The sequence below is a fragment of the Amphiura filiformis genome, chromosome 20 (genome assembly GCF_039555335.1).
Source record: "Amphiura filiformis chromosome 20, Afil_fr2py, whole genome shotgun sequence".
In the NCBI taxonomy this organism is placed as follows: Eukaryota; Metazoa; Echinodermata; class Ophiuroidea; order Amphilepidida; family Amphiuridae; genus Amphiura; species Amphiura filiformis.
Window position 1 is genome coordinate 30654792 of NC_092647.1, and position 15186 is coordinate 30669977.

General features: G+C 37.4%; 1 protein-coding gene across 1 annotated transcript in view; it reads left to right on the forward strand.

Moving 5' to 3' along the window:
- Positions 1-14495, forward strand: part of LOC140141996 (ankyrin repeat and MYND domain-containing protein 2-like) — a 28008-nt gene extending 13513 nt beyond the window's left edge. The window contains exons 5-10 of the mRNA XM_072163895.1: positions 539-624; positions 3906-4126; positions 5810-5945; positions 7387-7515; positions 9700-9895; positions 12454-14495. Of these exons, the coding sequence (XP_072019996.1) occupies positions 539-624; positions 3906-4126; positions 5810-5945; positions 7387-7515; positions 9700-9895; positions 12454-12671 (986 nt within the window). The 3' untranslated portion in view covers positions 12672-14495. The remainder of the gene's footprint in view (positions 1-538; positions 625-3905; positions 4127-5809; positions 5946-7386; positions 7516-9699; positions 9896-12453) is intronic.
- The last annotated feature ends 691 nt before the right edge of the window (positions 14496-15186 follow it).

A 15186-nucleotide genomic window follows, 5' to 3' on the forward strand; every position in this document is an offset into this window, starting at 1 on the left:
TTGATTAATCCGCCATATGTACGGTATGATACGTCATAGGCACAACCTCTATTAAAATATTTGCTTTTCATACATTGAAAAACTGAAAGAGGAAATTTTCTAAAGTTGTCTGGTTTGTTTAATTTTGGCCTGTTTGATAAATTATATTTTTTCAAGTGCATTTAGCAATACTGTTATCTATTCGTTGATGTAGTGCACATTACATGTAGTATCCATTGGTTCCTGATTCAAGCTTAGGCTCATACACATTCCAAATTATGATATGCTGGTAGACTTTGTGCTGTGATCATTTCGATCAGTGGTTCATAACAATGAAAGCATGAGCTAGTTGACCTAGCAACAGTCATATTCTAACATGCACTACACCAGCGAATATGAGGTTATTGCTTACTTTCTTTTATAATCAAAACATTTTTAACAGGATTGAAAAACATGTATCATCATAGTCTTAAAATTCAGGTGGAGGTAGGCAAATTGATGAATAGTGTGAATATTATGTTAAAGATGTAAAGCTCTTTCTCTCCTTTTTGGATTTCAGGTTTTGAAAAGGAGCCCAAATTATCACCAGACTTAGCTCCAGCCCTGCATAAATTTGTTTTAATCAACAATCTCAACCCAATCAAGGTGAGTGCCACAATGAAACAGTTCATCAATTTATAACTAGTGCATGTTGGTAATAATTTATATGTGATACCGGAAAGCAAGATGAGTCAATTGGAAGAGATTTCTTTATGCAATAGCTGCCAGGTGTCACATCACATGCATGTGCACAATATAGAATGCAGAAATTGATAAATATCTATAGGGCAACTATTTGCAGATAGGGTCTTCTTGCACTAGCCCCACGATAATCATATCTTGGAATTCCAAATGAAGTGTAACTGTTCAGAATAGCATGTAAAATAGGGTGCTGGTAGGATGAAATGCTGACGATCGGTGCCTGCTGTACTGGTGGATACGGAGGTGTATAGCGGCAGGGTGCCGGTAGGAAAACCAAATATCTTATTTTGCACTCGCACACTGTGCATAACATATAATAATAATACCAGCACTTATATAGCGCTATTACAAATTCAAGGAATATGAACATAGCACTTTACACAAAAAAGAAAAGAGGAAACCAACAACAAAAAATCTTATGAGGTGAACAAATGAGTCTTTAGATGGCTCTTGAAACTGCTGACAGTGGGACATGACCGTATGGATGATGGCAAGTTGTTCAAAGCAAGATGAGTCAATTGGAAGAGATTTCTTTATGCAATAGCTGCCAGGTGTCACATCACATGCATGTGCACAATATAGAATGCAGAAATTGATAAATATCTATAGGGCAACTATTTGCAGATAGGGTCTTCTTGCACTAGCCCCACGATAATCATATCTTGGAATTCCAAATGAAGTGTAACTGTTCAGAATAGCATGTAAAATAGGGTGCTGGTAGGATGAAATGCTGACGATGCGGTGCCTGCTGTACTGGTGGATACGGAGGTGTATAGCGGCAGGGTGCCGGTAGGAAAACCAAATATCTTATTTTGCACTCGCACACTGTGCATAACATATAATAATAATACCAGCACTTATATAGCGCTATTACAAATTCAAGGAATATGAACATAGCACTTTACACAAAAAGAAAAGAGGAAAACAACAACAAAAAATCTTATGAGGTGAACAAATGAGTCTTTAGATGGCTCTTGAACTGCTGACAGTGGGACATGACCGTATGGATGATGGCAAGTTGTTCCAAAGTTTGGGACCAGCAATGCTGAAAGCCCCACCACCAACCACCCGGTGATTCCGACGGATGACAAGACGAGAAGTGTCTGCAGCAGATCGTAGACCTTGTCTACCTGATTGATATATGGTAATGCAGTCTGTGAGGTATGAAGGAGCCTGATCATTAAGTGACTTGAAAATGTACAAAAGTGTCTTGAAGGCGATTCTATCTTTAACTGGGAGCCAATGAAGACTAGCGAGAAGAGGAGTTGTAGAATGGCGGCGAGCAACTTGAAAGATTATGCGAGCAGCCCTGTTCTGCAATCTCTGAAGGCGGGTGATGTTGCTAGAGTTGCATCCAATTAAAAGTGAGTTGGCATAGTCTAATCTGGACAGAACAAGGGCTCGCATGGCATGGCTGGTTGTGTCCCTGTTGATGAATCTTCTTATACGAGATATGTTCCAAAGAGAGAAATGTATAGAGCGACATAATGATGTGATGAGATGACATGTTCATGGTAGAGTCAAAAATAACACCCAGGTTTTTTACTGTGTTAGATGAACGAATGATGTCAGATCCAATGTGGATTTCAGTGTCCTGTAATCTGTTCATATTATGTTGAGAGGCGGCAATAAAGAATTCAGTTTTGGATTGATTTAATTTCAACTTATTGCTGTTCATCCAACGATGTATTTCAATCAACACAAGCAGTTAGCTTAAATAAAGCGCAAGCACTATCACCGGTATTGTGGGATTAAAACAAACATACAATTGGATGTCATCGGCATAAATATGAAACTGGATGCCAAATTTACGAATGATGTTAGCAACAGGTTGAGAGTACATTGTGAATATCTTAGGGCCGATTATAGAGCCCTGAGGTACTCCAAATTTGCCTTTCAGACATATTACCACCAACACATACTTGAAAATTGCGATCAGTCATATAAGATTGAAACCACTCGAGTGCTGTGCCTTTGATACCAAAGTCACATTCAAGTCTGTTAAACAAAATTGTGTGATCAAAGGCAGCAGAAAGATCGAGCATGACTAAGAAAACAGCTTGGTTCTCGTCAATGGCAGTCATGATGTCGCTTTTTGACAACGAGCAAAGCAGTCTCAGTGCTATGCCTGCATTTGTAAGCAGACTGCAAACTTTCGTCCAAACCGTTACTCTCAATGTGCTCATTGATCTGAGATATGGCTGCTTTCTCAATCACTTTACCAATATAGTTGACATTTGAGACAGGCCTATAATTGGTAAGGTCGTTCCAGTCTAAAGAAGATTTCTTTAGTATAGGCGCCACAATAGCTTGTTTCAACTCACTTGGGAAAACACCACAGTGAAGGGATGTATTTACAATTTCAGCGATATAAGGTAAAACAACACTGATATTGCTGTTTAGCAACCAAGTAGGAACACAATCAAGATTACAGGTCTTGTCTGCAGAACTGGCCACAATCTCATGAACCTCACCGCCGTCATCGAGCAATTTGAAACTTGACATGTGGGTCTCGAGATTGACACCTATATTCTGAGCGATATCATGACGTATAGACAAATCCTTATGATCAGATACAACATTTTTATCAATACCAGATTGGATCTTGACCACTTTCTCATTGAAAGAAAGAGCAAACTTGTTACTCAAGACGTCTGGAGTGTCAAATGACGGAAGAGCTTTAACATTCTGGTGCATAACACTGCCAAGTATTCTGAATGTCTGTTTGGTGTCAGCATCTTTAAGAGCATCTTTGTAGTAACAAGCTTTAGATCTATCAATCAACTTATTTACATGCATACGTTGCTTGTTAAAATTGTCCCTATCACACTGGAGATGAGTTCTCCTAAACCTTCTTTCAAGTTTACGTGTTTCCCTACGAGCTTCACTTATTTCTTGTGAGTACCATGGGAACCTTGGTCTTATTTTATGTGTTCTTGTACTTGATGGGACATGCTGATTAAGGACACGAGTAGAAGCAATATTGAAATTGTTCAGTTTCATGTTTACATCGGCATCAGGTTGAGCTTTAACAGCAAGTTCTTTTTCTAGATCACACTTGAAGTCTTCCATGTTGAGATCACGATAGTTCCGATATAATGCTGTGCATGTATTAAACCATGGTTTACATGCACCAGTGCATGTAACTTTTTTTTTATTATGAATTTATATCGCATTTATTTCAGTTGTGTCAATTCCTAGAGGCCCACTCACATCTTTTCAATGAAGCTGCCCAGATAGCAAGAGTACTAGATTGTATCAGTGAGAAACAGATGAAAGGACCTGGTGATCCTAATGATGTGCTGTCCATTAAGATGCACTACCTAGCCTGCGTTATACGTGGGTGCCATAAATGGGATACCATAGTGGACGATTCGGGAGCTGGAATCAAGGGATTCATCAAATAGTAAGTGTCTATACTGTAGGCCTGCACGGCTAAGTCGCCAACAGTCAAGGTCGCGACATTGCCAATTGGCGACTATTCCTGAAAGTTCAGCAAGCAACAAAATTGAAGCAAAGACAGGTTCTAAAAGTGCTAAAAATTTGTCTAAAAACTTGTGCTACCAACTTGAAAATCTTTGTGAAAGTTTGTTGTAACTTTACCTATTGCTCATTCCTGTGTATATTTAATGTCATGTTGTGCTTTTGCTTATATGTACAGCTTTATTGTTGTGAATAAAATGTTCCAATGTGCAGATTGTACTAGTTCGCCATTTGCATTCATTTGTTTTGGTTTAAGAACCCTCATTTCGACAGGAACACCAATGCAGTGAATGTTTTAAAGTGAATTCTGAACAACAAAAAAAGTAAGCTTGAACTTCAAGCAAATTTTGACCCTTGATAATCACCAATAGTCGTAGTTGCGACTATTTGGGTGACGATTAGTCGACTTCTAAACAAGCCTATGTCGTGCAGACTACTATACTGTGCTTCGCCTCAAGGTTGGTAGTGACATGCATGCAGGGTCTTAGCCAAAAATTTGATGTTTGCCTGTCATTTGAATAAAATTACCTGTTCTAATTTGACCTTTAAGGTCCGTATGCACAAAACAAGTTAGACCAGACTTGTACGAGTTTGTAGAGTTCAAATATGTGTTGCTATGGCCTTGTTTTGCAAATCTGGTCTGACAAAAAGATCAATAGCCTTTTTCAACACTTACATTTATAATGTAGTATCTGTCAAAGGCATGAATTTTGCCTGTCCCAGGAGCAAACTCCCAGTCTAAAATGGAAGGACAGATGGGTGGTTAGCTAAGTCACTGTGTAGATTTTTGATGATTTCTATACGTCCGCTATGGAAGACACATCCTTAATTTCCCACTTACGGGATAAATGGAGTCAACTCATTCAGGTTACCCCATTTGAAAAATTTGAAAAAATTGTAAATGGTTTATTTTATAATAGTAGTCTGAGCACTTTAACTCAGTTTAATTATAGGGCTATTCCAGTTGAAATCCATACATCCCTATGGAAGACATGCGGTAGCCTTAATCTCCCACACAGGGCATGTGAATTTCCAATGCAGTTAACCCATTCAGGTTAACATATTTGAAATTCACACTCCCTGTGTGTATAAGGTCATACTCATTGCTTGATTACTTTGAGACAAGATCTGGTATACTATTGAGTGAACATTTTTGCACAATGAATTTGTTCCACTTCGCCAAGTTTGAACTGTCTCCCTTGTTAAATTTGCAAATCCAAGCGTCCTTACATCAAACATTATTAATTTTGCAGCACAAAACTTGTCCACTTGCACAGTATATTGAGGCTTTGACCCCAAATCCGTAAAGATTTTGCATTCTCATTATCCAGTCCATTATGATCAGATTATAGTACTCACAAAAACTTTGCTACCTTGGAAAGTTGGCAAGTCAGGGGAACCTGTTCAAGAATGTAGGCTAGAAAACAATGCACATTATTTGCAGTTTTGTTTCTTTGTCTTACATCCCAGGAGCAAACTCCCAGTTTAAATGAAAGACAGATATAGATAGATGGGTATCTGTTGTTACTGTTATTACTGATGGAATATTTGATTATTAACCCAATAACTAACATGAGGTTCCTATATCATTTAATCTTATTGCTAGCCTTTTACGAGGAAGAGAAAGTGATGGTTTCCAATTGGGAATGGAGAAGTTTATCCGAGATTCCATCAAGGAATTCACATATTACGAGTCTCAACTTCTGCAAGAGATGGTCAGAAATATCGCTGGAACAAAGCCTGTAAGTATACCCATTGGGCTATTTCATTTTAAATCCATACACCCCCATGGAATCGAAGACATGACCTTAATCTTCTACACAGGGAGTGTGAATTTCAAATGGGGTTACCTGAATGGGTGACTCCATTTGCAATTCACCCTCCTTATGTGAAGGTCATGTACAGTAAGCCAAAGAATTAAGGTACCAGTTGTGTTCACCCCTGTATATCCTAAATAAAAACAAATATGTCAAAATTAAAACAAGCAGCCAATTCCTGTACTCTTAGGCTCTGATTTAACACCTTATTGGTGGAAATTGGTTGAAAATTGAAGAAACGGTGATCTAAAACCTAATGAAGAAACAAAAATTGCACTTTTGTGTTAGTTATAACCTGCTAATCAATGGAAGCATGGCGCTAGTTCTCTTGTTTGCGAACGTTTTGTGTACAAATCAATAGGGCATCAATGGAGCAAACTGCAACTTTTAAATTGGCATCTTCCTTGGGTTTTTGGATCGCCATGTCTGTATTTCGAATTCCTGAACAGTTTCAACGAATGAGAACTTAAATTCGAGGTGAAAGATGCAGCTATTGGCTGCTGGTTCCAATTATGACATATCTGTCTTTATTTAGGATATACAGGGGTGAACATAACTGGTACCTTAATTCTTTGGCTTACTGTATATCATAGTGGTGTGGATTTCAAATGGAATACCCATTGTTGTCAAGATTTTGTCATGTGGCTTATGACATACCCATACACGCAAACACACACACCCCTACATGTAACCACCAGCAAACGCAGAGAGTGACACATATTTTGTGTGTATACTTTCCTACTACGGATACACAATTTTCATGTATAAATTTTATTTGCCTTATACTGAGAGTTGTATTTGCGTCAGCACAAACAGACTCTCTGCGGACATTGTTTAAAATTCATTGCTATATGCTGTTTGCAATTTATCAACACAGGACACTGCTGTACTGTCAGTGTTTCAGTTCTTATCCAGAACAGAATATACTGATGTCAAGATCAGAGATACATTACTGACTTGTGTGATGAGTCATAACGACTCCAAACGCCGGGAAATTCCCATCCGTTCCGTCACTTTTGCATGCTCGCTCACATTGCCACTGTCTTACATTAAAATAAGTGTTAACTCTGCATAGAATTAGTGAATGCTGCAGAAGATCTGCATTCAAACTACTGTTTACACCAATAATCATTGGGTACAATTACTGAATAGGGTGCAACTTGTTAGACTTGAATCCAGTCCTCGTTTACTGAGTTTAGGGTTGGGGTAGGGTAGTCTTGTAATAAGACTAGTATAGCAGACTTGCACCCTATTCGGTAATTGCTCCAATCATTGAAACTGTTAGCAATCAACTAATCCAAATGGTTAGAGATTTTATTTTTCCTCATTAGATTTGTGATCTTTCCATTCATTATTTTGTTCACAGGGAGATGATCCAACTGCACTGGTAATATTGACACAAGGCATCAACGGTAGTCGCAGTGTAGATACAGAGACGATGTGCTCAGCTTGTGGGGAATCAAAAGCAATGAAGAAATGCTCTGTGTGTAAAATGGTTAGTGTAAAATCAATGTCAAAGCCTGTCATATTCTGTGACATATACACTGTAATATATATAGCAGCTAATCCTAATGGAAAGCACAACTTGGGTGAAAGAGGCACATCGCAGGGTAATGTATAAAAGTATATGAAGTGCTACCTCCCAACTTTCCCATTTTATCCATGTTTGTCCTGTTTTCTGTGTGTCCAATCAGTGAAAAACGGGTGTGTCCCATTTTTTTTATTCCAGGAAGAAAAGAAAAACGGTGCTCCTGCAAAAAAATGGGATTTCCACATGGTCTCCTTGATTTGTGCCCCATTTTATGCAATACAAAATTGAACATCAAAACTCCACAGAAACCAAAAAGCTTGATAACGTTTAAGGAGATTATATAAAGTGCAGTTTTCATGAATTTCCGAATCACATCAGGGGAATAAATTTGCATTTTGTAGAGTTTGCTGATTAGCTATAAAAATCATGGCTGGAAGCGTCCCGGTTTTGGAGTTTCAAATGTTGGCAGGTATGCATGGAGACATACAATATAGAAGAACATAACATTCTTCACCTCCTAATTATGAAATGATAAACTTTCCCAAATTAAAACTGTTGTTCAGCATATATATGTATATATATCTTATATTTCAATTGAGGCTATTCAGACCAGTTTTAAAAGAGTAAATACGAGGGTTGGTCAATAATATCCCGCAACCATTATTTATCTCCGCTCATGCATGACTTAGATGACTGTTACTTACGATCAATAAAGTTTGTACCTTTGTCTTTCAAAACACACAACAATTACTATCAGAGTACCTTTAATTACGTAATCTCATTTGCATAAAGTCATTGCCATATGTACACTGACAATTGTCAACATTGGCGGGAAATTTGAATTGTAGTTGAGGAACGTGTAATAAAAAGAAGCAGAAGTGAGGACCAAAGCAATCTACAAGCCTTATTTTTGGTATGAGGTAATCTGAGTATATTCAATTGATAATTGTGAAAGAAGAAATGTATTCGTCAACATATAATGAAAGACACTGTCTTTTAACTTCACCAAAAATAGGCCTTAACGACAAACAAAAATGGTGTGAAAATCGGGAGAAAAGAGCCCACACGGTAGAAGAAATAATCCAAATTATCTCCAAAATAAAACAAAAACAAATATGATTATTTGTATGGTATGAGAGATCATAGTCAGGACAATAGAATTTGTTGCAAAAAAAAATAGAAATATGCGTATGCGCTGATGGTACGTACGCATGATTGAAAGTACCAAAAATGTATGAAAAAAGTAAAATTTCATCAAAAAGCGCTAAAAATATGACTAATACAAGGTTTATGGAACAGCAGCTGGGTGAGTGAATTGCTATATCAAGTCTTATGCTAGAATTAGATATACCTTTCGAAATTCAAATTTCTTATTCAATCCAGAGCCTCTCTATGGTGTGCTACTTTGATTACAAAAACATGACCTTTTGAAAACAAGGTTTGATCAAGAAAGAAATGTTTGTGACTTCGCCACTGGGATCTCCCTTTTAATAATCAGTAGATACCCAATCAAACCAGGTACCATTTGTTAAATTTTGTCATCGATTAATCCTTCTATCTCTTATTATGTAAAGAACAATGGGTGATAAAGCCTACTCAAAATTGGAGATATTCAACACGACCTCTTTTCTTTAATAAAAATGGTATAGATCTAAAAGAGTACAGCATCATTCCTATGTTATCGGTCTTAAAAGTTGCAAAAACCGCGCCAGATTCCATACTTTTATTCTCGAGATATTTGGAATTATGTAACAATACCTCAATTTGGCGCGAGATTTCCTTGACTATTTTTCACCATAAATCAGGCAGTGCCCATACACTATTGTGTTTATGCTAATGTCATTACGTAATCAAGTATTCAGTATCGCTAATACATATTTGTTTTGAAAGACAAAAGTACAAACTTGTATTTAGCGTAAGTAACAGTCATCCAAGTCATGCATGAGCGGAGATACACCATAGTTGCGGGAACTTATTGACCAGCCCTCGTATTGGGAAAATGGGCTCTTTTCTTGGAGTAAGTGGCATGAAGCCAGGGGTACTATATGGTATTGAGCCAGCCGTACTGCTTACTCCTTAATAGACAATGCATATCAGGAGAATTAAAATTAATTGTTTGATGTTTCCTATTTTTCATTTATTTATCAGGTAAATTATTGCACCCAGGCATGTCAAAAACTACACTGGTTCACTCATAAGAAGTCATGCAAAGCCCTGGCTGAGCAGCACAAGATATTTGTTGCTGCCCAGAATGCGCTAGAAGAAAGAGAGGCAAAGGAAAAGAAGGAGAAAGAGGAGAAGGAATGTAAAGAGAAGGAAGAAAAAGAGCCACAGCAAGAAGAAGGTAAGCCCTAAACTGGTGTATTATCAAATCAAAGTATACACAAATTACAGGCGTATAAATTGCTATGAAAGATAAGTCATTAAAATTGTCGTCAAGTATTTTTGAAATGAAAACTTTTGGCAAAAAATGAATAAAATTAAGTTTTTTCAAGCATCTATATCTCAGATTATTATTTGTGACATGTTCATATCGTGTTTCATATCAATGGATAGCTACATTCTTTCCCTTTAAAATGCCACCACATTTTGAAACAATCACCTTTTTCATGGTTGAGTACACGTCTTGTGAATGTAGTGGGGTCTCAACACAGAATGTGCCAAATTGACCATTATTTTGTGCTCAAATAACACTAGTCACTAACATCAATAGCGGGTGGAAAACCATACAAGCCACATCAGCCAGCTCCTCCCATGCATGCTGCACACCAACCTGGTCACACGTTGCTGTAGAATGGCATTCCATTCTTCAACCAGGTTTCATCGCAGGTCATTCAATTTGGTTGCATTGGCTACTCTGGCATGCACAGCATGACCAAGCTGGTCTCACAAGTGTTTAGCAGTGTTGATAAAGTTGAAGCTCAATTCAAATACATAACTAATTTCTCTACTTAAGTAGAGATATTACAATTTCATGTAAAATGTCCTATTTTGTCTGTAATACACGGCTTTGGGCTTAACCACTTGCAGGCTATGCTAGTACAGCTATGCTACAAACAAAGGTGCTAAAACGTAGATTCAGATGATTTTCTGAATTAGCCAATCGCTAAATGTGACACGATCTGGTCCATGGGGGCCAAAAGCGGCAAATTTGAAACTGAGATAAAGGCAAAAATATGGAGTAAAAAACAATAAAAAACATAAGAAAATATGTATCACAAAACCTCATAACTTTAGAACCATGCTAGACCTTTGGTGTTTTCAGTACAAGATTGCCTAATGTTACTACAGGGTAATAATTATAAACTGAGCTCAAAAAGAAACTTATAATTTTTCACAAGGTCATATCTTGAAATCTCTGTCCATCAAATTGAACCAAAATTACACACAGATTTACTTCAATACTCTACTCTTAACACATGTCAGTAACAAGCAGTTATCAACTGACACAACAGCAAAATGCACTGACATGGGACAGCTTCCTGGACCACATTCACAGCCCAGCCCTGTTTCATGAAAAAAGTGTATGAAAAGCAGAAAGCAGCACCGTTTTATCATCTGTGCAAGGATCTTGTGTGCATTCTCACAGATTTTTTGTCCATGTACAAATGTTGGGCTGTGAAAGTGAAGGAAGTCCAGGAAGCTGTCCCATGACAGTGCATTTTGCTGTTGTGTCAGTTGGACAACTGCTTGGTTACTGACATGTGTTTTGAGTAGAGTATTAAAGTAATCCTGTGTGTAATTTTGGTTCATTTTGATTGACAGTATTTTAAGATATGACCTTGTGTTTCACAAGTTGTAAAAATGTATAAGTTTCTTTTTGAGCTCAGTTTAGTAACTCAATTTTCAAAATGCCTCCTTTGGCCCCCATATGGAGCAGATCGTGTCACAAATAAGCCTTTAATTTTGTTCTTAACAAGTCTATGTTAACTTTGGGCTAGTTGAAGTGTCTTAGCTAGGAATTGAGGTTTGCCCCACATTTTATTTTTTTAATGAAATTGCCCATCCTGATTTGACCTTCAAAACATTAACAAGACTTCTGCAGTCTGTTGGGGGTTGAAGGGGTTCATGTGTTGCTATGACCTTCTTTTGAAAACTTGATCTATATAAAGGTTAAGTTTAGCATAAAGTAGACTTTCTCAAGAGGTCGCAGGCATTGAATTTGCCCATCCAAATAGCAAATGGGGAACAGGTGGCTAGATAAGACATAGGTTTACTTAAGTGCTGTGCAAGGATATTTTCCGGAAACTAATTCTGAAAAATTGGGAAAAACACGAAAGTGTGGGGGAAAAACTTTTTAAATTTTAATGGGGTGATCCCGACCCACTCTACACACAAGCGATTGGCTTACTGGCCAGGTCAAATTTCTGCAAAAAACTAGAAAATGTTACCCACTATACATCCCTGGAGGTAGCGGATGCATGTAAAATCCATGTAAAAAAATTGTAAAGCTACAATCAACGAAAAAAGTCTTGGAACGCTTGCGTATAAATAACGGAAAACTTCAGCGGTTTCCCAATGTGTTCCAACATTGATTGATGGGGAGAGGGAAGGGTAAATCATTGTTGTAGATGTCATGCTTGTTCCCAGGCAAAATATACGTCATTTCCATGATCATATGAAATTCTGCACGGAATTTCGACAGAGTGTACCAAGCGTTCCAAGGACTTTTTTCATAGATTGTAGGTAGGTGTCTTAAAATGTATTGGCATCTGCCGGATGGCCTTGGTCACGGGTGCACAGTACATGGTAGTCTCTGGTTTCACACAATGGAGGTTGATGCACAGCTGTAGCATGCCATCTCAGATGATCTGAGAAAAATAATGTGAATCTGCCCTCTGGATAGCAAATAAATGTTAATTATTCTTTAAACATAATTTGTTGTATTTTGTCAATCAACAGATGCCTCAAAGCCAACAGCCAAAGATACAACAGATGAGTCAAAAACAGAACCAGATGATACTCAAACAACTGATTGCAAAGGAGACGGTACACCACCCTCACCTGAGTCAAGCCAAGATGCCATCACTAAACCGGTATCGGCATCCGATATTAACATTGAGAATCTTGGGCCAACTGATGGTGCATCAGAGACAATACAGAATGGTCACTCTTCGTAGTGTTTGTTTGCAATGTACAGTTGGATTTTGATACTTATTTATTGATCTCTTGTGCAAGTGATTGCGTATCTGTGACCAATGATAGCCAAACATGCCACATGCCTTGGATTATATAGATTCAAACGCCCCTGTACACTTCTATTTTATTCATTGTTGCTTTGCAAAAGTCCACATCATTCCCAACCACAGAGATGCCACTTTTCAGGTTTTAGCCTGAATTCAGATTTTTTTGTGAGTCCAAATTCCCATGTTTTTATTTATTTTCAACCCATTTTGGGCGTTTTGACCTGCATTAACGTGCTTTTTCATTGAGCAAGGTCTATCCTTCATGTTAGCAATAGCATATATGCAATTAGGTTATTGTCAAGACTTCATGGATGAATTAGACAGCTTTATTCCGTAAGCAGTATAATCCTGTCTTGATACTAGGCTAACTTGAGTTATGCTGATACAGTGAGCTATGTGATACTGTGCACTTAAGAATGCTTTGAAATTGAGAGGCATGAAGGCCAGGTCGTAAGGGTAACATAGATCATCGCCTTTGTGGCTTCCTTGAATTCCAAGGCCTGAACTAATCTGTTTCCAGGAATTGGCCCATTTGGCTAATTATCCAGGTCTGTGAAAGTGCTGATGTAACCAATTAAAAGTAAGATAGTGTACAGTAGATGTTTCAGTCTATATAATCCATATTTTTATTAACAACACTATTATGATACCATACCTGTTATTAAGGGCACTCCATACTTCTGCTGTTTCATCCATTGCCAGTCAAGTTTAGAATTACCTAGTTGATTGTTGTAAAGTTCTTGGTAGTTTTACCTATGATTCCTGATGGGTTCCAATCAGAGAAGATAACTTACCCTTCCCAGAATCCTTTGCAACATGATACATCACCTCACTTCATCAAATGACATTCCCATTTTGTACAGGTTCTCTTTGTTTTCATTTTGAGACTAGACTGATATAAAATAGGATCGATTGAGCCCATATTTATTGGTCTCGCTATGAGTTTTAAAATCCAATAAATATTTTAAAACTCATAGCAAGACCAATAAATATTGGGCGTAAAGCATCCAATTTTGTCATTATTATGTTTTGGATCCAATATTTTCACACACTTGGATTCATCAAAACATAATAATGGTTAAACATGGATCGATAGTCAAGAAATTAACACATTTTGCAAGATCTGGATGTGCTCTGTTCAATGAGGTACATTCATCATTATCGACCCATGATGCACTAGAAAACAAATCAGTACAGGAAATTGAAATATGAGAACTGCATTGTGGGAAGCGTAAGATATCTTCTTTGGGCTCCAATTAATGTCAAGCTGTGGAAAGACATTTAAAATTTCAGCTTTTGAAGTTTATGAGAGAAGTCAGGCGTTAATTCAAATAATTGGTATGCTTTCTAAGTATGTTCAAAATCCCTTGGGCACAATTGTCAGGCTAACACAACGTATAATATCAGGTTGCAATTTTGTATTCATGGTTTTTTTTATGTTTATGTGTTTTACTTATTATGGCTTGGACATTTGGGCAGACTCTCAGGTACCCTCCTGACCCTATGGCACTGGGTCTTAATTTCAGGCCTAGGTTACTCTATTTGATATATTTACAAGCTTTGTCCCGGCCTAGTTTCCAGGAAAAATTTGCCTTAAATGTGCAGTTTGATTTATAGAAAGTGCAACAAAATTGGGCTCTTGGATTGGATTCCACTGTTTTCCACACATCTCATTTATTCATGAAGTTATGTACATTTCTGATCTTAGAACAGTTTGTTTTGTTTACTTACTAGTATGTCATTTACTAGTTATCCCTTTGCTTCCAGTCCACACATGGGCCATGATGAATGGTCCTTCCAAATTTGGTGTTGCATATACCGGTAGTTATATTCTGCACACAAATCAATAGTTATCTGCACAACTCAGTCTTGATTGAACCACTTCATAAACATTGCCAAAACATGGATGTCACAGAAATATGAACATGTTATTCTCTTAAAATCAGCAGGTAATATAGAATATGAACAAATTTAATTTCCCATTATTCCTCTGGAAATATCATGTGAAGTAGCAATCTTTTCTGTGATGTATACAATCTCCCTGCAATCATCTTATCTTGCAATATAATAATAATAAAATTATTATTATACTTAAAATAGCACCAGTATCCGTCAACCAAACAACGCTCATGATGTGTACATATAGTATACACTTATGATATAAAACACATAAAAATAATTTTACAGAGTACTAGCTGTGGTAGTGATGTCAGTACCCATTTCACTAGAAACAGCCTCAAATCGCTAGGGTTTGCTCAAAGGGCTGTCATACACGCATATGAAGAATCGGCAAAAAAGCTGCCTCAACGTCGGGGTGCAAATGGTATAGTTCAAATGATAGGCATCCTTACATAAATGAGTGTTTGGGGTTTTGTTTAAAAGATGACATGGTTATAATATGAAGTGTTCCATATAGTTGCAACACCATGTATTCCATGCTTCATGATTA